The 22,459-nt window shown below is 47.9% G+C and overlaps 1 protein-coding gene across 4 annotated transcripts in view; it reads right to left on the bottom strand.

The window, feature by feature from the left end:
- SLC6A13 (solute carrier family 6 member 13) overlaps positions 1-22,459 on the bottom strand; it is a 39,021-nt gene that overhangs the window by 5,283 nt on the left and 11,279 nt on the right. For 3 of the 4 annotated variants that reach the window (XM_059184466.1, XM_059184465.1, XM_059184469.1), the window contains exons 3-9: positions 16,601-16,735; positions 13,397-13,537; positions 9,865-9,949; positions 9,101-9,233; positions 8,050-8,184; positions 2,385-2,488; positions 1,355-1,479 (exon numbers count right to left, since the gene is read on the bottom strand). In XM_059184466.1, the coding sequence (XP_059040449.1) occupies positions 1,355-1,479; positions 2,385-2,488; positions 8,050-8,184; positions 9,101-9,233; positions 9,865-9,949; positions 13,397-13,537; positions 16,601-16,735 (858 nt within the window). The remainder of the gene's footprint in view (positions 1-1,354; positions 1,480-2,384; positions 2,489-8,049; positions 8,185-9,100; positions 9,234-9,864; positions 9,950-13,396; positions 13,538-16,600; positions 16,736-22,459) is intronic. The other variant, XM_059184468.1, reaches the window with a different exon arrangement.

Below are 22,459 nucleotides of genomic sequence, written 5' to 3'. Positions count from 1 at the left end.
CCCAGGGTCCTGGGATAGAGTCCTGCATGGCGGGGGGTGTCCCTGCCCCGCAGGGAGCCTGTTTTTCCCCTATGCCGCTGCCTGCTGCTCTGCCTGCTTGTGCTCTCTCTCTCTGACAAATAAATTTTTAAAAATTCTATTTAAAAAAAGTGAAAAAATATCAGGTTTCCTAAGAATCAGTGATGTCAGTTCCCAGTGCTTGGCCCTCTGTGTAACAGGGCACGCTTGGGTAGGCCATGATGGAACACTGTCTTGAGGCAGAGGGCAAGAGGGTGGTCCTCAAGAGTAGGGAAGGGCAGGAGACATTGACAGCTCACTCAGGTAGGGGACTGGTTCTTGATTAAAAGCAATAATAGGGACCGCCTGGGTGGCTCAGTGGCTTGAGCCGCAGACTCTTGGTGTCAGTTCAGGTCCTGATCTCAGGGTCCCAAGACTGAGCACCCCCCACCCCATGGGACTCCGCACTCAGTGGGGAGTCTGCTGACAGTCTTTCCCTGTGCCCTCTCTCCCCATTTGTGTGAGCACTCACACACTCTCTCTCTCTTTCTCTGTCTCTCTTGCAAATAAATCTTTTAAAGAATAAAATAAAGCAACAACAGGGGCACCTGAGTGGCTCAGTCAGTTGAGTGTCTGCCTTCAGCTCAGGTCATGATCTCAGGGTCCTGGGATCGAGTCCTGCATCAGGCTCTGGGCTCAGAAGGGAGCCTGCTTGAGATTCTCCCTCTGTCTCCCTCTGCTCTCCGTCCCTCCCCCTGTTCCTGCTCTCTCTCTCTCTAAAATAAATAAATAACTCTTTTTAAAAAATAATAAAAAATATAAAAGCAACAACAACCATATTTTGTTAAATACGGCATGGTGAAGAGGAGGAAACTCCATGCCAACATAAACTTATCTTCCAGATACATTTTGGAGGGGGCAAAACAAGACAAAGGGCAGAACAGCATCTATAGTTTTATATCAGTTGGTTTTCTAGAAGGGGGGTTAAGAGATAGAAATAGTACTACGTGCTCAGCTTGCATGAATGTTCACGTACGTGCGTATGTGTATGTGGGCCTTTCTCTTCTCAAAGATGCCTAAAATGTTTCTGCAAGGAGAAACACGAGCCTGACCATGTTGGCTGCCTCCAGGGTAAGGAAGTGGAGGCCAGGTGTGGGCAATGCTCCCCATACACCCCTCTGCCCTTTGAAGCTGGGGTGAGTGTGGATGTGCTCCCCCAGGTCTTCCCAGGGACGCGGCCACCGAAGGGTGAGCATCCCAGGGTAGGTGACATTAGAAACATGTCCAGACCCCAGTTGGCGAAGGTTCAAACAAAGCTCCCAGAACCCAGCCCTGGCACGCAGCCCCCAGCACTCACCAGACTCGGCCACCTCAGAGATGGGCACCCCCTGTTCCTGGGACATGAAGCCCAGGACGGAGAAGATGGCAAACCCGGCCACGAAACTGGTGCCACTATTGAGGAAGCAGAGGGCGATGCAGTCCCTGCGGGGCAGGCGGGAGACAGAGATGGGCCGGGTCATCACGAGGATGCCAGCAGGAAGCCCCTCAGGTGGACAGACAGCCTCAGCCCTCTGCGCAGGCCAGAGCGGGGCTGCCAGCAGGATCCCGATGAGCATTCCAGGCCTGGGTTCTGCCCCCCACACACACACACTCCTCAATCTATTAGCTAAGACTTGGACTCAGTCACAGTGGTCCCAGAAGAATAAGGTTCTAAGGAAGTAATATACTCATCTAAAAATTAGGAACTGCTGCAGAGCTTCCCCGCTCCACCCCTGCCCTATTGCCACTACCCCTCTCAGGACGCTTCCGCTCAGACACAATTCAGTCTGGCATGCTAATGTGGAGGCTATGGACGTGGGCAATCCCAAGCAACATGTGATTCTCATCCCCCCAAATCTGATTTTGAAAGACGGGACTTGATTTTTTATTTTTTATTTAGCTTGAACTTGGCTGAGATGCTCTGATATGAAGCCAGGAGGCTGGAGGCAACCCTGGGACGGGGGGAGGCATGAGATGGGGAGCAATGAGGTAAAAGTAGGTGAGGGTTCAGCGTTGGCTGGGGCAAATGAGGCTCCACTGCATGGCACAATGAATGACTTCCCAGGTTCAAGCCCACAAACCTCTCCATTAGCCAGAGGGCTGGACCCCGTGGTGGCTTCCCAGCCAACCACAACCACCCCAGCCTTTGGAGGAAATCCCACTGCCCATGCTATCCTTGGCTCCCCTTCAGCAACTGGTGGCCCTGGGGCACGGGAAAGTGGGGGTGAAGATGGGTAGGGGGGAGACAAATCCATGAGCTGCTGCACCCTTCAAAGCACCCAGACCTAGCACACTGGCGGGGCAGGGGAAAGGCGGGACGGGGACCCGGGCCCCACCCCTCCAATCACCTGTAGCAATTGTTGTTGTACTTGTTGTAGCTGCCCAGGGCGGTGAGGCACCCCAGACAGATGGCGAAGGAGAAGAAGATCTGGGTGCCCGCGTCCATCCACACCTATGCAGGGAAAAGGCAAGAACGTTGCACCCCAGTAAAGCCAGGCTGTCAGGGCTCCATGGCACACACAGGCCTGTGGCTGAGCCGAGCGCTGGCTAGCAGTGGCTCAGCCTGCAACCCGACTATCCCAACAGGCCCCTGGAGGGCATTTCTTGGGCACTACCAGAATGGCGTGGGCAGCAGGCTCTGGGAGAAGCCTGGAGGACCCAGGGAAGAGGAGTCTGAGAAAAAGTTCTAGGACTAAGCCAGGACTGGCACCAACTTTCTGCAACAGAAATAAGGTCCTGGTTCTTCCCCTACTTTCTCCCTTCCTGGGTCCTCCTCGCAACGGGGTTGGAAGGAACCCAGAGGACAGGATCTCTGGACCTAGGGGGTCCTTCATATCAGCGCCATGGCGAGAACATATCTTTGCCCCGCGCCCCTCAAAGTCCTCTATCTGGAAAGCAGAGAGAGTCATCCTCAGCTCACAAAAGCAAGAGGCTGAACAGGAACGCACGTGCTGTGTACTCCTTGGGGGGATGAGCTCTGAAGCTAAACCCGGGGCCGGTGAGGACCATTATTGTCTCAGCTGGCCGAGCCGGCCCGGACATGTTATGATTTAGATTTAACAGCTACAATAACATCCCGAGGAGAAAGCACATCAAGGCGAGCAGGACTAGGCAACCCTGCTGATCTGCAGGAGGTAGGGTCCCTGGGCCGCAGACCCTTCCCAGGTGCCTCCTGTCTTCAGAGGATGCAGCACCACAAGGGAACACTAAGCTACGGGCGCAGAAAACACTGGGCCTAACCTTTCATTTCTTGCCTTTGCTTCGCCCTCTGCTAACAGCCCCCAAACAGAACCCTGCTTTCCTTCCTTTCATGTCAAACTCCCAGTACCCACATCCACCAAAGCCTCAGCTGCTGGCCCGCCTCTCCCTGCTTCCCTGACCATCACCACCGCCCCCGGCCTCCCTCACGGTCTTGTCACGCGCGCCCCTGCTAAACTGCCCATTTCTCCCAGCACTGGGGTGGGTCCCGGGGACCCAATAGCAAGCCCTAGTTGTGATGTCAGGTCTCTAGGACTTAAGAAAACTGCAGAAATCTGCATTATTTTCAGAGCTTCCTGAATGATCCTAGTGTCAGCCGGAGGCGGGAATCCCGGCCCTACAGGCCCTGAGAACCAGCGCCCGGAACCCGCCCAGGGCACCCACTCCTCTCGTTGTATTCCACTTTTGTGGGACGCGGAGCAGAGTGGGGAAAGACGGTGAAGAAAAGGGGAGATCATCTCTAGGCTCCTATCCCTTCTGCTCACTGTGAACCCCATCCCCACAGAGGCTGTGAAGAGAGTCACCTCAGGAAGTCAGTGACTGCGGGTCCCTCTGTTCTGTTTCATTCCTTCTCACTGGGTTACTGGTGGGACCCTGTGGCTGGAGGCTCTGAACTTGGGCAAAGGTCTGACCTAGGCCCAGAGAGGGAAGCCTGGGAGACATCCCTCTCTACCTGGGGACCCACAACCGCCAGCCCAAGTGACCGCTCCCCAGTGGGCCATCCAGGAGATAGCCCAGGAGCCTGCCCAGCCTCGGGTCTTGGAAGTTTTCTTCCCGGGCCTGGCAGTGCCCGTGAGTTACCGGGGAAACTCTCCGCTGCCCTCAGAGACATTCTGTGGCTCCCCACACATAAGCAGGGGCCGCAACCCCCATGGTGATGAAGTTTCACGAACTTGGCCTTGGGAAGAAAAAATAAGAAAGACTGTGACTTGGCAGTTCACCCTGCCCTGAGGGGGACAGACTACGACTGGGTTGGGGGCAGAGGTTAATGAGAACAGAGGAAAATGCAGCAGGAGGGCTGAGAGTTCAGAGGGTGAGGGTCAGACCTAGAGCCTCTGACTAAAACCCGCTCCCCAGCAGCTTGGCAAGCCCCCCGCTCTTGGCCCAGCTGTGGCTTGACAAGCCTGCTGGGATGGGGAGAAAAAAGGGGTCAGAGGAAGGGCCGCAGGAACAAGTAGAGCTGGCTGTTCTGTTCCCCACCACAGGCGACCTGCTCCCTGACCACGCCAGCAGTTCTGGTTTCTAAAACAAAGCCCCAGTGTGTCTTTGGCTATGACAGGAGACTGATCAAGAATAAAACAAGTGTGAGAAACACCTGGTTGAGTGTGGGCAAAAGGAGAGTGAGGTCTTTGCGGGGAGCAGAGGACAGAGACCTCTAAGATCCAGGTAGGAGGTTTTTGACTTTGAGCTCAATCCCAAGGATGATTATGTTCACTATTTTTAGGAAGGCACTAGTGTGTAATGGAAAAAGCCTGGGCTTCAGAGTCGCACTGAATTGGGTTCAACTCTTAACTCTATTAATTCCTAGCTGTGTGATCTTGGGCAAGTCCCTTAACCTCTCCGAACCTCACTCTTCTCCTCAGGAAAATGGGTACAATAAGAAATAAAATAATATATGCAAAATCCTCAGCACATAAATAAGTATTAGTTCCCTGTCCCACCTTCTGGAATAGTGAAAAGCAGCCCTGAAAACTTTCACATTCATACTCTTTGGAAAATGTATATCATGGTCATCAGGACAGCAGACTCTTGTAAGACTACTTCATAAAACCCAAGCTCCCCCGCGTGCTAGTTCTTGTGGATTTGGGGCAAATTTCTTAAGGTTTCTACGCTTGAGTTTCTTCATCTGTAAGATGAAGCCGACAGGCATTCGTGGGGCTGCGTGGGGCCTCCCCAACGTCACGCCTTCAGTAAAAGTGCCTGGCAAACAGTTAGCACTTAATAAATGTGTCAGCTCCTGCTGCTCTTTGTGATTACTGTGGTTACTTCCAAAAGGCAACTGGCCTTCCAGTGATCATGAGGTCGCATAGAAGTCAAAATAAAAAGACCCACTCTAATCAATGTTCTAACTACCTCCCTAAACAAGCCCTTCATTAGAAGAGCTTAACGTTGAGATTTCAAAGGTTCCAAGAGGGCTCTTTGGACACCCTAAGTCCCTATCCATCTACCGAACAAAGGCAACAGAACAAAGGGCCAAGCAAGGGAAAGAAAGGACTGCCCAGGAGAGTCCTGGTCTCCAGGAGCCCCTCCGGCGTGTGAAAGGGATGAGCCCCAGGGAACACCGGGAGGGGCAGTGACCTGCTGGACTTGTAGCAAGCCTGGCAGGAAGAGGAGGGAGCCAGATGAACCCAGCATTGTCTCTGCCCACCTCCCCGCTCCCAGACTGAGTGCTTGGCAGACAGAGATGTCTTTGGTCTTTGTGTTGGCTGGCAGGAATTTCGCACCTTTCTCAAGGGCCAGGCAAATGCCAGTTGGAATTCTCACACTTCCTGGGAAGTGCCAACTACATTCAATTAGGGCTCTGGCAGGACCATCACACCTGCGGGCTGCTGCTCTGTTCATAATAGAGGCCTGGCTGCAGCCAGAGATGGGGACCCAGGGGCCAAGAAGGCTGCTGGGAAGCACAGACCAAATCCGGCTCTGGAAACATCTCCCTCCTCATGGCCTCAGGGGACGTGGAAGGCACATGTTCTCTGCGCAGCCTACAGCTGGCTGGAGTTGGAAGGGTGGTATCCTGGATGGCAGTGAAAAGAGGTTCTACTCCCCGCAGTGACCCAGACACAGAATCAGGCCTTGTTAACGCTCAGAGTTAAAGGCCATCTGGTCCACCTCCTTTGCGTTTGCTGGAACAAACCTGTCACGTAATAAATAGATGTTGAGTAAACTTTTTGCTGAATGAATGAACTTTGAGAAAAACAAAGATGAGCAGATGGGGACTTTGCCCTCAAGAGATCATAAAGCATATGGGATTTGTCATCATTCGGACCCAGATTCCAGCTGCAAATGTGAGGATGAAAAATGCATTAAGCTCTCTAGGCCTCCCTCTCTTATAAAATGGGGTCACCTCACTGATCAGCCTTGAGGGTTAGCTGTGACACTGCACGTAATGACGATAGGACATAGTTAGGGCTCAGTCACTGTTGACTACAAACAGCTGATCAGAACAAATGAGGCATTGATCACTGAAGCCAAAAATCTGTTCAAGAAATACCAGAGCCTTCCTTCCTGTTTCTCTTTCAGCCTCCCTGCCCGTCCCCTGCCTGAACACAGGCTTCTCTTTCCAGCCCAACCCCCCAGATAAAGGCAGACGGCAGCTTAGCCCCTGGATCATCCCTCTGCTCTTCCAGAACAACACTGGAGCCCTCCTGCTCACGAGACCCAAGCCAGCCTCTATAGCCCTGACCTTCAAAGCTGGTCCCCACACCCTCCTGCTTGCCACGACCCACAACACTTGGGCTCCAGAGACGTCAAAGAGCTTCCGAATCACAGAATAAAATTACACTTTGTTTGGCCAGCCCCTTACTTGCTGTGTGACCTTGGGCCTTGTTTTCTCACCTGTTTAATGAGGAGTTTGCCCTGGTTGATCTCTGGGGGCCTTTTAGCTTCAACGACCACAGTTCTACGCTTTGCTCCCTAGCCGGGCTACGGCCCATGTGCCTCGCGTGGAGATGAGGCAAAGGCAAGCCGCACCTCCGCTGTGGCCAATAAACAGGGGAGGGAAGGATAAGCCCACAGTCCCCCAGATCGCTGAGCAGGACCTGGCATGCCAGGCTGCCAGGCTCCGTGAGAAGCTTTGGAAGACGAGTGCTCTGGCAACTTCTGGTCGCGGGCAGAACTCGGGATGGCAGGACTCAGCTCCGCCAGGGTGGCTGGGAACCGTGAGAAAAATGCAGCATCTGGATCCCGCCCCCACCCCCACTCCAGGCCCTGTCCAGCAGGGACCTCAGCATTTGCAACGTGTGCGAAGCCATTGGCTGTTCTGGTCTCTTCTGTGCTGGGAGCCTCCCACCTTGTGTCTCCTCAGGGCCCCTTTCCAGACACAGAGAGTCCCTCCAGCACCCAAAGAGAGGGTGACCTCCATGCCAGGGAGCCACAGCACATAGGCGGGGCACGTAGCTGGGCAATGCATTTTAGGAGCCCTGGGGTGGAGCTTACCCACGCTCCCCTCTGGCCCTCCATACCTCCTGGCTTTGCCAGCTTTTCAAAATGGCTGCCAAACAGGAGAAGATAAGAAACCTGCCAGCGGTGGTGGCTTTTCTTTCAGGTTCTGCTTTCCAAACCTCTCCAGGAAACAAGCAGCAGCACCCCCGGGGAGGGCCAGGCCTCAAAGAAGCTGGCTGAAGCCCACAGGACAGGAGGGACGGGCCGGAGAGAAGGGAGGAGGCCGGGGCCTCTGGACAACTGATGGGAAACTCAACACCAACCCAGCTAGCCGTGGGAGGGGCTGGGGAACTGAGGGACCTTGGAATGGGCCACGTGGGAAACCAGAGGGGCTGGTGGAGGGGTAAGAAATCAAGCTGAGAACACCAATAGGAAAAGTGGGAGAGTGGGAACAGGCTGGAGCCCCTGAGGACAAGGCCTGGGCTCCCTGGCGGCTGCGAACCAAGCAGGGGACCACAGACAGCTGCTAACACGTGGCCAGAGACACCCCCCCCCCCCAACGCCACCATATACACTGCCACAGGGTTTGGGCCAGGAGCAGGGAAAAAGCCTCTAGAGCCATGGGATGGCTGGCCCCTGTCTGTGGCTTCTTACCTGGGGATCCCACAGACGTGTGAGGTTGGGGTACAGGTAAAACTGAATTCCTCGGGCTGCCCCAGGCAGCGTCACCCCTCGAATTAACAGGACCACCAGCATGAGGTAAGGGAATGTGGCTGTGAAGTACACCACCTAACCAGAGGGCAGATGAAAGACAAGGAACCCGTGAGTTTGGGAGGAGGGACGCTGAGACCAACCAAGACCGAGACCGGCTACAGAGGCAGGAGGCGAGAGCTCCTCACTTTGAGCACACAGAGGAGGTCAAGACAGTTTGTCTCTGCCCCCTCCTTCTCCCCCCTGCAGCTGTTCCAGCTCCATCTGCCCTTGGCCCGAAGCCACAGCCTCCCCTAGCCCTCTCTCCCTCCAGCTTAACGCACCCACCTCCCCCTGACACGTACCCGGTAAATATCTGTTAAGTGACCGAATGAACTCGAGCATGCTCCGAGCAAAGGTGCTTAGATTTTTGGCAAGGGCTGTCAGGTACCAAAAACTCTCTAACACGTGATCCCTGTGCTCACAGGGCTTACATGCTTAGCGCAGCTGGGCAGCCAGATCAGGAAGGAAGCCTTGTCAGAGGCCTCCAGGGCAAGAGTCCAGAAGAACTCAGAATGCCCTCTAATGCCTCATACACTCTATGGCAGAGAGTGCCCACCCCCAAGTTCTCAGGGTGGTTGTGGATCATTTTGAGATGAATGGTCTCAGTGGGATTCTTTTTCCAAAGAACAGTTGAATAAATCAGGGAGCCACGATGGGTGTTCAATTTGCAACGTGCCCACACATACGGCAAATTATTAGATCATGTTCCTTGGAAGTGTCCTTCCTGCCTCTCTCTCTCCTGCCTTTCCATTCCATTTCCCCACATACCAGAGTGCACAGGAGTGAAGCAAGGAGAGGCCCAGAACCAAGGGAGCCACATTCAATCTTGAGGGGCTCATTCCCTCCCATCCCCGACCAAGTTACAGCTCTGGGAGCTCCTGGGTGACTGGGCCGCCAGGGAGGGCAAGGAGTCCTGGGAAGAGAGAGGGGCCAGGAGCTCTCCAGCACGGACCTTGCCCGTGGACTTGACCCCCTTCCAGATGCAGAAGTAGCAGATGACCCAGGCGAGCAGGAGGCACAGGGCCAGCTCCCAGCGCAGGGCCCCCAGGTCATGGATGCCATCAGAGATCTTCAGGACCCGCCTCCTGGGGAGAGAAGGTTGGGCTGGGCTCCGCCTTTGCCCCCAGCCTCAGTTTTGTGGCCCACATGTCTCAGGCAGCAGAGTCATGCCTGCAGGCTCTCGTCCAAAGGCTCGTCAGCTCTTTTCGCTCAGATTCACAAGGCTCTCCTTTGCCCAGAGATGGGGATAGATAGCAAGGGAGACAACTAGAAACTGTTCCCAGGTAAGTGTGGTCTGGGAGGCTGAGCACCAATTTAACCTAGAGAGGGAGGGGCAAACACATATATTCCCAACCAGGGTTTCAGGATGTGTTGATGTTAGGAATCACCAGGTGAACAGGGATGTGAGGGAGGGGGGCTAGGAGGCAGCCTGCACGCAGCTGCAGGGCAGAGGGAATTAGGAGTGTCCACACACACATGTGCGCCATCTAACATGGGGGTGGGGATGGGGGGGAGGGAAGGCAGGTGTGGCCTAAGGAAAGTTGCAAAATTCTCATCTCTGAAACCCATTCTGCATTAATCACGAATACAAGCCCAGCGGGGGGGCAGGGGGGCAGGGGAAGCCACTTAGGTGACAGGGCCACCACATGAGCTCATCCCTATGCCCTCTTTTCCAACACACAGCCCACACTGGGATGGGGAGAGGGCCTCACTTACTCCCAGAACTCGATGACAGGAGAGGTGGCATTCTCAGAGGTCACATTCAGGGAGCCATTGGTCCTCTGGAACTCTACACAGTATTCTACCCGTGGGTCCCAGGGAAGGAAGCAAGAGAAAGGTCATTCACTATTTGGCATGGCCAGAGAGAGGGGTGTGAAATTATAGGGCAATGGGAAGGAAGGGATCTGGAAGGAACTCGGCTGAAGTTGTCCATACACAACATCCTCGAACACAGGTAACTTCAACAAGCTTACTGCGCCTTCTCCCACATGACTTCACGGGCGGGTTTCTAAATGTCTGGGGACATACTCTTACTAAAGCATCATAAGATGGGATCACAAAGGGAGCTCTGCTTCTGCCTTCTTCAAAGTTTGCAAATATTTCTAGGTCACTGCCTTGTATGAAGGCACAATCTCTGAAGGATAATAACCTTTTCTAGGGAAGACATGTAGCAGAGTGGCCAAGAGTTCAGATACAAGGTCAGAAAGTTCTGGCTCGAATGCCTACCCTCTGGTCATTTGCTGTGTGGCTCTCTGACGTCACTTTGCTCGACCCTAGAATGCACATAGTGATACCCAGTTGTGAGACTGATGGGGGACTAAATGAAAACCTGAGTATAAAGCACCCGGTAAGTAGTGGCTCTTAATTATTTGTAAATAACCTTGGAGTTTCACGATGAGGGGCGGGGGCTTGCATTCTTTTTTACGTCGTGTTAGCATAATAATCGTAGAAAACTTTAAACCAGATAGTTTTCCCCACTGTACACATTTCTTAGAAATGGCCTGTTGCAGGTCATGAATGACTGACTGAAGGCTGGAATCCAGCTCAGCAAGTTGTATGCCTTACCTCCACAACACCTGCCATCAGACCATTCTCATTACGGCCACCTGTGGGTCCCCACCATTTTGTGGCTCCTCCGCTGCCCTCTGCTTCCTACCCTTGCCTCCCTCGTGCAATCTCCACACAGCAGCCAGAATGATTTTGTTAAAATTTAAGTAACTCCACATCACATCTGTGACATGAAACTCTCCAATGAGCTTCCCACCCCACGCAGAGAAAGAAGATATGACCCCTATAATGGCCTCTGAGGCCCTTTTCAATCTACCACCATCATGTCTGACCTTGTCCCCTGGGGGGGGGGGTCCCCACTGACCTGCTCCGGCGATACCTGCTCCAGCCACACCCTGCTGTTCCCAGGACAGCAGAGTGTGGCACAAGGCCACCTCAGGGCTTCTGCACTGCAGCTGACTCCCCACCACCCCTCCTTCAGAGCACAACTCCTGTGTCATCTCAGTAAGGTCTTTCCTGATGACCCTATTGAAAATGACAACTGCCACCCCTAAAACTCCCAATTCCTCCTTCCCATTATATGTTTCTCCCTAACCTTTCTTTTAACATAATACATATTAGGCATTTAATTTTGTTTACGGTCTGTGTCTCGCCATTAGGACAAAACCTCCATGAGGGCAGGGACCCTTGTGTGCCTTATCATAACCCCAGTTGCTTAGAACAAAGCCTGGTACAGGGTAGGAACTCAATAAATGTCTGTTGAATGAATGCCCATGGAGTCTTCTTTCCACAGAACCCTCTCTCTCCTTGAAGCTTCAGTTTGCCCAGAAAAATGGTGTTTCATCTTGACAGGATGGGATGTCTTCTGCTACAAATGATGCTAGGCTCTGAGTAAAACCAGACTCACTAGGATAAATGTCAAAAATATCAAGAAGCAAAAGACTCGGGTATGGAATGTGCCTTGAGATTGTCTCAGAGATCCCCCAGTCAACCCCAAGGTTTGTAGGCCTCACAATACCCTGAAGCAAAAGCCCTAGGCCACCAGAAATTTGCAACATTTCTACAAAAGGAACTCCCCTGAGATCTGGATCAAATCAACATCTGACAAGCTGGTTGTCAAGGGTGATTTCAGGATAAATAGAATGAACAAATGGGGGAGGAAAGAAGGAAGGAGGGAAAAAAGAAAGAAAAAAAATAATAAAGAAAATACTAGAATAGAACCGATTTTTAAGACTGGACTCATCCAACAAAATATTTTTATTGAGCGCTTATGATGTAGCCAGCACCAGAAAGTAAGTAAGTGCCACAGTGGAGTCAGGGCTCAGGGTAGGCACCACCAGGCATGTTTAAGAAGAACCTAAGGAGGGGCGCCTGGGTGGCTCAATGGGTCAAGCCTCAGCCTTCAGCTCAGGTCATGATCTCAGGGTCCTGGGATAGAGCCCCGCATCGGGCTCTCTGCTCAGCAGGGAGCCTGCTTCCTCCTCTCTCTCTGCCTGCCTCTCTGCCTGCTTGTGATCTCTCTCTCTTTCTCTTTCTCTATCAAATAAATTTAAAAAAAATAAAAATCTTTAAAAAAGAAGAACCTAAGGAATCTAGGTCTGTAGGGGGAGGAGCCTCCAAGATTGGACTCTTCGCTTGCCAGCTGGTGGGATGAAGGTGGCAGAGATCAGCACCAGAACCTCCTAGAAAGGGATAAGTGTCTGAGCGCCAGAGGGGCCTTGCTAAGCATTGCCAAGTGTGCCTCCTTGGCAAGCAAAGGGCTCAGACTCCTGGTCAGAACTGAATACCTCACCTAAGCAAAACAAAACAAACCAAAAAAGGAGTCATGGCACAGGTTGGGCCCCCGTGATGAGCACTGAGGGATATTGGGGCCGTGAGAGCAAGTGGAAATGTTGGGTCCAGGCAGGACAGTTCCCCACCTGTGCTGTCCTTGGGTTGGCCTCCAGCCCCATAGGGCTACTTACATTTAAGCTACTTAAAATTAAACAAAAACTTAAAAACTCAGGTCCTCACACACACTGGGCCCATGCCAAGCTCTCCACAGCCACATGTTGCTGGCGGCTACCATGTTGGAGAGTATCGAGAAATTTTCCTCATCGCAGACAGTTCTCTTGGACAGCACTACCCTAGGGATTTTCAATCTTTGTACTTTCTACCAAATCGACTCAGTAGGCCTGTGGCCACGGGTGACTCCTGTTGTCTTCTAAGAGAGTCACAAGCAGTCTTACAAGCACAGGAGAAATCAAGCGTGTTTATAAATCATAAGGAAGATGCACAAAACAGCTTATTCCCTGGTTAAACCGAGATGGACTGTGAGATCGAAAGACCCAAGATAGTATCAGAAAGAAGACGGGAGGAACAAAGATAACGGACAGACAATACATACACCGAAGTGATCAGACTTCAAACTGCAAGAAATAAATGGCTAAACTACATAAAAAGAAATCAGGTCTATTTGCATAATCTGTGACTTCATAATCTATGAATTGAATACACTAACTTTTTAAAATTTGAGTACAGTTGAGAGACCGTTCTTTTTAGTGTGTGACATTTTGCCTGTGATGCTGGTGAATTCTCATGCTGATCTTTGATACAAGATTTCTGTGACCTACTTGGCGGATTATCTAGAATGTCCCAAGTTAAGGTTGGGGATGGGATGCCGGGGATATCCGGATAATCCCAGTCCTGGTTTATGTGGCTGAGCGGCAAGAGGAAGGGGACTCGCCAGGGATGACCTTACCTGTATTCCACTCGTGGTGGCAGCTTCCCCAGGGAAGGTCGATGGTGAAGCTGCTGAAGAGGTAGAAGAGGGCCCAGGCCAGGACAATGATGTAGTAGATGTTCAGGAGGACGACAATCATCTGGGAAGCATATCCGATGCCTGCAGGGCAAAACTGCAGAATTGGGCTAGGGACCATGGACAGAGTTCTCACACGCCCCCCCATCCCCGTCCAGGAGGGGGTTTGCTCTCCACTGTCAGAGCCCTAGACAGCACTGGGCCCAGGCGCCCGGCTCTCTCCTCTGCCTCCCTGGCAGGTGACAAGGGGCTTTTCTCCCTGCGTTCCGTTGCCCTCTACCCGGGCTCCCTGTGTCCTTCCACCTTTATCGGTTCTGAAAATTCACTGATTTAAAGTTATTTTTTAAATGTTAAGACTAACTTGAAGATTCCAATAGTAAATATTCCCTGGAATTAAGCTGATGTCTTTTTGAAATATAAAAATACATGGTAAGAGCAGGAACAGGGGCGCCTGGCTGGCTCAGTCCATAGAGCATGAAACTGCTGATCTCAGGGTTGTGAGTTTAAGCCCCACATTTGGCACAGAGCTTATTTGAAAAAAAAAAAAAAGTGCAGGTATTCACATGGGAGAAAATTCACATGGGAGAAAATACAACTAGATCCTCCCTAATATTTGCAGATGTGCAAAAGGAAACGATGGTGAAGTACCATTCCGCATAGATAGCCATAGTGAAATTTTTTACAAATGATGTAACTCAGTGATTTCCAAATTTGTCCACATATTAGAGTTACCTGAGAATATTTTTTAAAAATTTCAAAGCCCAAACCAGACCTGAGACCAATTAAATCACAATCTTTGGGGGCAGGGCACAAGCCTCAAGATATTTTGAAGGTCTCCAGGTGACTCCAATGTGAAGACAAGTTGGGGAACCGCAAATACCCAGAGTTGTGAAAGATACGGGGGAAAGGTGTTTACTCAAGCATAATGACATGGAAAATCAGTATAACATTTGCATAGGGCAATTTAATAAGCCAGACCAGGAGACATCAACTTGATTGTCCATTTGATCCAGTGATCCTAATCCTGGAAATCTATCCCAATGAAATAATCCAGAGAAAAGAGAGAAAAAACTATCTTAACAAATTCACAAGACAGCAGAATATAACAGCTTTATAAGTAATTGAAAATAAGCCAAAAGCCCCAAACAGAGAACTGTTAAGTAAATTATGATATATCCACTCCTTTGAAGCTTATGCAATCATTAAATTATTGTTATATAGAAAATGGAAAATAAGGGTGCCTGGGTGGCTCAGTTGGTTAAGCATCCCAACTCTTGATTTCGGCTCAGGTCATGATCTCAGAATCATGAGAGGGTCATTAGATGGACCCCTGAATCATCAGCCTCCACACTGGCTGTAGAGCCTGTTGAAGATTATCTCTTTCAAGGGTGCCTGGGTGGCTCAGTGGGTTGAGCCTCTGCCTTCAGCTCAGGTCATGATCCCAGGGTCCTGGGATCCAGCCCCACATCGAGCTCTCTGCTCAGCAGGGAGCCTCCTTCCCCCTCTCTCTCTGCCAGCCTCTCTGCCGACTTGTGATCCTCTCTCTCTCTCTCTCTGTCAAGTAAATAAATAAAATTTAAAAAAAAAAAAAAAGATTCTCTTTCCCTCTCCCCCTTAACCTCCCCCACCCTCTGTCTCTAAAAAAAAAATAAAAAGAAAGAAAGAATGAAAGGAAGAAAATAAGGAAGGAAGGGAGGGAGAGAGGGAAGAAGTGAGGGAAAGGGTAATAGGAAGGAAGGAAGGAAGGAAAAGAAAGAGAGAGGGAGGGATGGAGGGAGGGAGGGAGGGAAAGAAAGAAAATGGAAAATAACACTAACTGGAAAGTGGGGACATAAACTGTGTATATCCTGGATTAATACATATGTAAGCTCTATACAGAGAGAAAGAATTAATGAAATGAATCCCTAAAACTGGAAACAACACAAAGGTTTTAAGGTGGGTGATGGTTAAATGAACTGTGGTATGTCCATATCATGGAATACTACTCAGCAATAAAGAAGAATGAACTCTTTATACAAGAACCTGAGTGGATCTCAAGGGGACTGTACTGACTAAAAAAAGCTAATCTCAAAAGGTAAAGACTGCACAATTCCATTTATATAACATTCTCAAAATGACAGAATTATAGAGATAGAGAACAAATCAGTGGTTTCCAGGGACTAGGGATGGGGCAAGAAGGGGCAGACGAAGCATGACAGTGGCATGTCATAATGGGACAGTCTGTATACTGATTGTGGTGATGGTTAAATAAATCTACATGTGATAAAAATAACAATTATACACACACACACATACACACTAATGAGTGCATAGAAAACTGGGGAAATTTGAATAAGGTCTGTGGGTAGTGCCAAATATCAATTTCCAGGTTGTGATTTTTTTTATAGTTAAGTAAGACATTACCATTGGGGAGAACTGGGTGAAGGGTACATGTGACCTCTCTCTACTAGTTTGACAATTTTCTCTGATATATAATTATTTCAAAATAGAAACTTAAAGAAAATCCTATATAGAGAGAAATTTTGAAATAAAACACACTAATGTTTAAATAGCTATTTTGTCAAAACAGTAGAATTGTTACTGGTATTTTTTTGTCACTTAAAATTGTCTTTTTGGTTCTCCTGGGTGGCTCAGTCATTAAGCATCTGCCTTCAGCTCAGGTCATGATCCCAGGGTCCTCAGATCGAGCCCTGCATCAAGCTCCCTGCTTGGCGGGAAGCCTGCTTCTCCCTCTCCCACTCCCCCTGCTTGTGTTCCCTATCTCACTGTGTCTCTCTCTGTCAAATAAATAAATAAAATATTTTAAATAAATAAATATAAATAAAATAAAATTCTCTTTTTAAATGTCTTGCAATTAATTAAACATTTTGAAAAAATACAAAATCATTTGTTGTATATTTGTAAAATATATAGCTAAAATAGCTTTGCACTCTACTTATTTAATCTGAAATCTTTTTCTCCATCCTCAGCCCCATCTTCTCCATTCTCTGATAGATCAGTGCAGCACTGGGCCTACAAGTGGAGGGTTTAACATAAAGACACAGAGTATTAGGTCAACCAGCACTGCTACCAAAGCATTCAGTCATCCCAAATAAAGTTTGTAACCATGTATGCAGATATCCTGGAATCAGGCACAAGGCTACTCACCCTCAAAGATGGGGCAAATCTTCCTCCAGGCTGTGATGCCTCCCTGGCTAGTGTACTGGCCCAGCGCTGTCTCCAAGAGGAAGACAGGAATGCCACAGGTAAAGAGGAAGATGAGGTAGGGGATGAAAAAGGCACCTGTGGGTCGGAAACAGGTTTTCCATTACCCAGCACTAGCCTCCTTGTGATCCACATTCATCTCCTCCCATTACCACCCCGCACTGCCATTTAGAATCCCCAGGGGCGCGGGATGTGCAAAACTGTGGGGGACATTCCTCCAGATATCTGGAACCATAGCAGAGATCAAGAGTCACCGAGTTACCTGACCAGCCCTTTCTTACACTCTGAAAGTTTCAATCTATACCTACCATGATCTGCTCCCCATCAAACATCAATTAGGACTTCAATTATCCATAACTGTGCCAATAGCTAGGAGCTCACTGAATAATGGACATCCCAGAACATTAACATAGCCCACAGACTATAATTCTTTTCAAGGAAATTACTGTTTTGAATGCTAGATAGAGACTTTGAGCAGATTGAAATCAGATTTCCCTTGAGTAATCCTTTCTGCTTCGGTTTTCACAATCCTTTCTGCTTGGCTTTCTGCTGAGACAAGAGTGCTGATGCTGGAAATGCTGGCATTTTCTCCACTGTAAACCTCTGTCTGTTGCCAAGGTAGACAGAGGAGTTCACAGAGTACCAGAGAAAAAAGAACTGCACAGAGAGGGAGATCCAAATATCTGCAGGGTGTCCACTTCTAGCTTTCAACTAAGGGCTGGTCCAATAAAAAATAAGTACATATGTCTGAGGAAACTACCCAAGGTAAGGGAAAGAACCATTTCAAAAGATGGAGAGTAATGGCGCTCACAGAGGGCTGGGAGAAGGGCTGACTCCCACCAGCCAGACTGGAGAGTCCCAGAATTCACAAGGCATTGGAAAGAGAAGGCATTTCCACTGAAATGGAGAATAATTAGCCCTAGATTGAGCACAACTCTGGTTCTGTATAACAAATCTCGGAAGCAACCCCCGAAAGTATCAAATAACTTCGCTAGCTCCAAACAAAACTCAAGAATATTTGTAGGGGGTGTCTGGGTGTCTCAGTCATTAAGCGTCCGCCTCCCACTCAAGTCATGATCCCAGGGTCCTGGGATCAAACCCCGCATGGGGCTACGTGCTCAGCGGGAAGCCTGCTTCTCCCTCTCTCCCTCCCCGTGTTTGTGTCCTCTCTCTCACTGTGTCCCCCTCTGTCAAATAAATAAATAAAATCTTTTTTTAAAAGAATATATATAGAAATATAAAAATACTCAGCAACCAATAAAGCAAAAATCACCAGGTTTGGTGTCCAATCAAAAATTATCAGGAAAGGGAAGCCTGGGTGGCTCAATTGGTTGAACATCTAACTTGATTTTGGCTCAGGTCATAATCTCAGGGTCATGGGATTGAGCCCCATGTTGGGCTCCACACTCAGCACAGAGTCTGCTTGTCCCTCTCCCTCTGATTCCCCCCGCACTCACTCACTCTCACTCTCACAAAGAAATAAATAAAAACTTTTGTAAAAATTACCAGGAAAACAAGCAGAAAAATATCACTTATAACGAGCAGGTAAATCAGTTGATGGAACCCAACCCATACTTAAACCGATGTTAGAATAAGCAGATATGGACGCTAACATGCTTATTATAATTGTGTTCCATATAGTCAAAATGTTAGACAGAGATGTGAAAGATACTGAAAACACCCAAGTCAAATGTCTGAAGATGAAAACCCCTGGCGCACCTGGCTTGTTCACCCCGTAGAGCATGTGACTCTCAGTCTTGGGGTTGTGAGCTGAAGCCCCACGTTGGGCAAGGAGCCTACTTTAAAAAAAAAAAAAATAGAGGTGAAAACCACAATGTGTGAGATGAAAAATAAATTGGATGGGATTAATGGCAGATTAACAGCAGAAGAAAAGATTAGTGAACTTGAACCACAGAGTAGAAACTATCCAAAATAAAACAAAAAAGAGGTTTAAAAAAAAGTGTCAGTGAGCTATGGAACAATTTCAAAAAGTCTGACATACTAGCATCTGGGGTCCCTGAAGAGATAAAAGATGGGGAGGGAGGGTCAGAAAAAAATTTGAAGAAATAATGGGTGAAATTTTTCCAAATTTTTTTCCAAATTTGATGAAAACTATAAATCCACATATCCAAGAAGCTATATGAGCCTCAAGATAAGAAACATAAAAAACACTATAAGAAGGCACATCATAATCAAGTTATTTAAACCAGTGACTAAGAGTTTTTTAGAGGAAATCTTAGCAGCAGATTGTCAGAGAGGGACAACTGGGTGACTCAGTCAGTTAAGCATCTGCCTTCATCTTAGGTCATGATCCCAGGGTCGTAGGATTAAGTCCCACATTGGTCTCCTTGCTCAGTGGGGAGCCTGCATCTCCTTCTGCCTGCTGCTTCCTCTAATTGTGTTCTCTCTCTGACAAATAAATAAATAAAATCTTAAAAAATAAAAATAAAATTATGGGGTGTCTCAGTGGGTTAAAGCCTCTGTCTTCAGCTCAAGTTATGATCCCAGGGTCCTGGGATTGAGCCCCACATTGGGCTCTCTGCTCAGCAGGGAGCCTGATTATCTTCCTGCCTGCCTCTCTGAATACTTTGATCTCTGTCAAATAAATAAATAAAACCTTTTAAAAAAAATAAAATTAATCAGAGAAAAAAAGACACATATGTACAGAGAAACAAAGATAGGATGATCTCAAATTTCTCACTGAAAACAATGCAAACGAGAAGATAGCAATAAGAGGGCACATTAGTTCCAGTACTGAAGGAAAGAAGAAACTTTTAGCTAGACTCCCAATAAAAATACTGTTCAAAAACTAAAGTGAAGTAATGCTTCTTAAGACAAGCAAAACCTGAAAGAATCCATCCCTAGAAGACCTGCACGATAATAAAGTTTAAAGAAAGACCTTCAGGCAGAGGGGAATATGATGCTACACAAAGGAACAAAGAATGTTGGAAACGGTAACTGCATACATAGATAAACATCTAAGAATTTTCTCTTATCACCCAAATCTCTTTGAAAGATGACTGACTAGTTACACAATATGAGGTGGAGTTTATAACATATGAAAAAGTAAAATGTGTAGCAAAGAGCACAGATGTCAAGAGGAGAGAGATGGAAATACATTATTGTAAGGTTCTTGCATGTAAAGCAATAGAATATCACGTGAAGGTGAATGGTGATAAATTAAAGATGCACACCACAAAATAAATAAAATCTTAAAAAAAAAAAAAAAAAAGAGTGCATGGGTGGCTCAGTGGGTTAAAACCTCTGTCTTCGGCTCAGGTCATGATCTCAGGGTCCTGGGATCAAACACCGCATCGGGCTCTCTGCCTACTAGTGATCTCTCTGTTAAATAAATAAATAAAAATCTAAAAAAAAAAAAAAAAAAAAAAGATTCATGCCACAAAATCTAAAACAATCCTTCAGGGGCTTCTCAGTGACTCAGTTGGTTAAGTGTCTGCCTTAGGCTCAAGTCACAGTCTCAGGGTCCTAGGATCGAGTCCCACATGCTGAGCAGGGAGCCTAGTTCTCCCTCTGCATCTGCCCTTCCCCCATTTGTGCTCTTTCTCTCTCTCTCTCTCTCTCAAATAAATAAAGTCTTTTCAAAAAATAAAATAAAACCATCATTCAACTAACATAACAAAGAGTTGTGGCTAATAAGCCATCAAAAGAAGAAAGCCAACAATGAAATAATAAAAAATAACCAATTAATTCAAAAGAAAGGTAGGAAGAGGGGAACAAAGAACTGATAGGACAAATAGAAAACAAATAGTAGGGTGCCTGGGTAGTTCAGTGGGTTGGGTCTCTGCCTTTGGCTCAGGTCATGATCTCAGGGTCCTGGGATCAAGGCCCGAATCAGGCTCTCTGCTCAGTGGGGAGCCTGCTTCCCCCTCTCTCTCTGCCTGCCTCTCTGCCTACTTGTGATCTCACTTTCTCTCTCTCTCAAATAAATAAATAACATCTTAAAAAAAAGAAAACAAATAGATAATTTATTTAAACTTAATGCGGTAAACTAAACTGATAATTACTTTAAATGTAAATAGTCTAAACATCCCAAATAAAAGACAGAGATTGTCAGAGGGGCTTCAAAACAAAAACTAGCAAGACTCTGCTATATGTTTCTTAAAAGAAATGCGCTTTAAGTATCAAGACATGAAAAGAAGGAAATCCTGCCTGCTGAGATAAGGTAGATGGACCTCGAGGATATTGTTTGCAGGGAGAGAATAAGAAACTGTATGTTCAAGGGCTGCAGCATTCCCCACCTGCTGGCCAGGATGGCAGGAGAACTTGGCTCTCCTCTGCCTTTGGCCTCCAACTTCCTGGGGAACCTAAGCAAGTGTCCTTTCTCCTTTATGTTTCTCATTAGCAAAGCGAGGAGTAGAGAAGTGATGTCAGGTCCCTTCTGGACTTCACATCCCAGCTTTGTCATCATCCAGGGTCCCTTTGCTCATGTCCCAGTCCCAAACCAGTAACCACAGACCAGAGCACCAGAGGCCTCAGCCACCATGAGCTCAGGCCTCCAGCAAAACCTGTATGTTCTCAGTTATATGCGGACCTGAAAAGGTCAAATTTGGGGACACCTAGCTGACTCAGTTGGAAAAGCTCGTGACTGTAATCTCAGAGTTGTGAGTTCAAGCCCCACGTTGGGTGAGGAGATTACTAAAACAAACAAACTTTAGAAAAATAAAAATAAAAAGGCCCAATCTGTGGAATTAAAAGGTAGAACGGTGATTGCCAGAGGTTCAGGGATGGGGGAAATGAGGAGATAAACTTGCACCTATAAAATGAATAAGCTCTGGCAATCTAATGTACACAGCAGTGTGCCTATAGTGAACAACACCATATCATATACTTGAAAGCTGTTAAGAGACTAGATTTTGAGTGTTATCACCAAGAAAAGATAATTACGGGAGGAAATGGAAGTGTCAGTGTCAAATAATTGTGGTAATCATTTCACAGTAGATAACACGGATTGAATCATCACATTGTACACCTTAAACTTAATATATGTCGTGTCAGTAATATCTCAATAAAACTGGAAAGACATTTAAAAAAACCAAACCACATTTGTGGTTATACTCAGGGCAGCAAAGGTAAGAGAGGTGAGAGAAAGGGACAGGAGGGAACTTGAGGGAGTCATGAATACAATACAAGTTCATTATCTTGATTGTGGCAACGGTTTCATAGGTGTATACATGTCAAAAGTTATCAAACTGTACACTTTAAATAGGCACATTTTGTTGTAAATCAGTTATATCTTAATAAAACTGTTTGAAAATGAAAGTTAATGGGGACTAGCATTCTGCAGTCCCTCACCTTCCAAATCTCTGGTTTGTAGTCTACATGTCTATACGTCCCGCTGAGGAAAGCACCTGATTCCCACAGGGCAAAGAAATAAAGATCATAAACTCCATGGTGTAATAAGTCCATAAATCAATCCAAAACTTACTGAGAAGGAAAAGAAAATTCCAGAAGAGAGAACTCAGTAGCCAATTTGAACAGTTACAGCTTAGAGTTGAAAACATGGCAGAAAAAGAAAGAGAGCAGAGAGAGATAGAAAGACAGAGAGAAAGAGAATTTTCAGACCAATTCAAGCCCCTCCTCCCCACCTTTATGCTACCTGATCTTTCCCAATAATCTGAGCCAATGTTTAACCACAGAGGGTTCCATGGTCAGCTCTGTTCCCCTAGTCCTCTGCCTCTTGGAGCATGTGGGCAGCTGGCCACAAGGGGCAAGTTCCACACTTGACAAGCTGAGACACTGGTCCTACAAGGGGAAGGGGTCAAGGGAGTGATGGGCCCCAGA

Source organism: Mustela lutreola, chromosome 8 (genome assembly GCF_030435805.1).
Source record: "Mustela lutreola isolate mMusLut2 chromosome 8, mMusLut2.pri, whole genome shotgun sequence".
Taxonomy (NCBI): domain Eukaryota; kingdom Metazoa; phylum Chordata; class Mammalia; order Carnivora; family Mustelidae; genus Mustela; species Mustela lutreola.
This window is presented reverse-complemented; position numbering and strand designations above follow the sequence as displayed.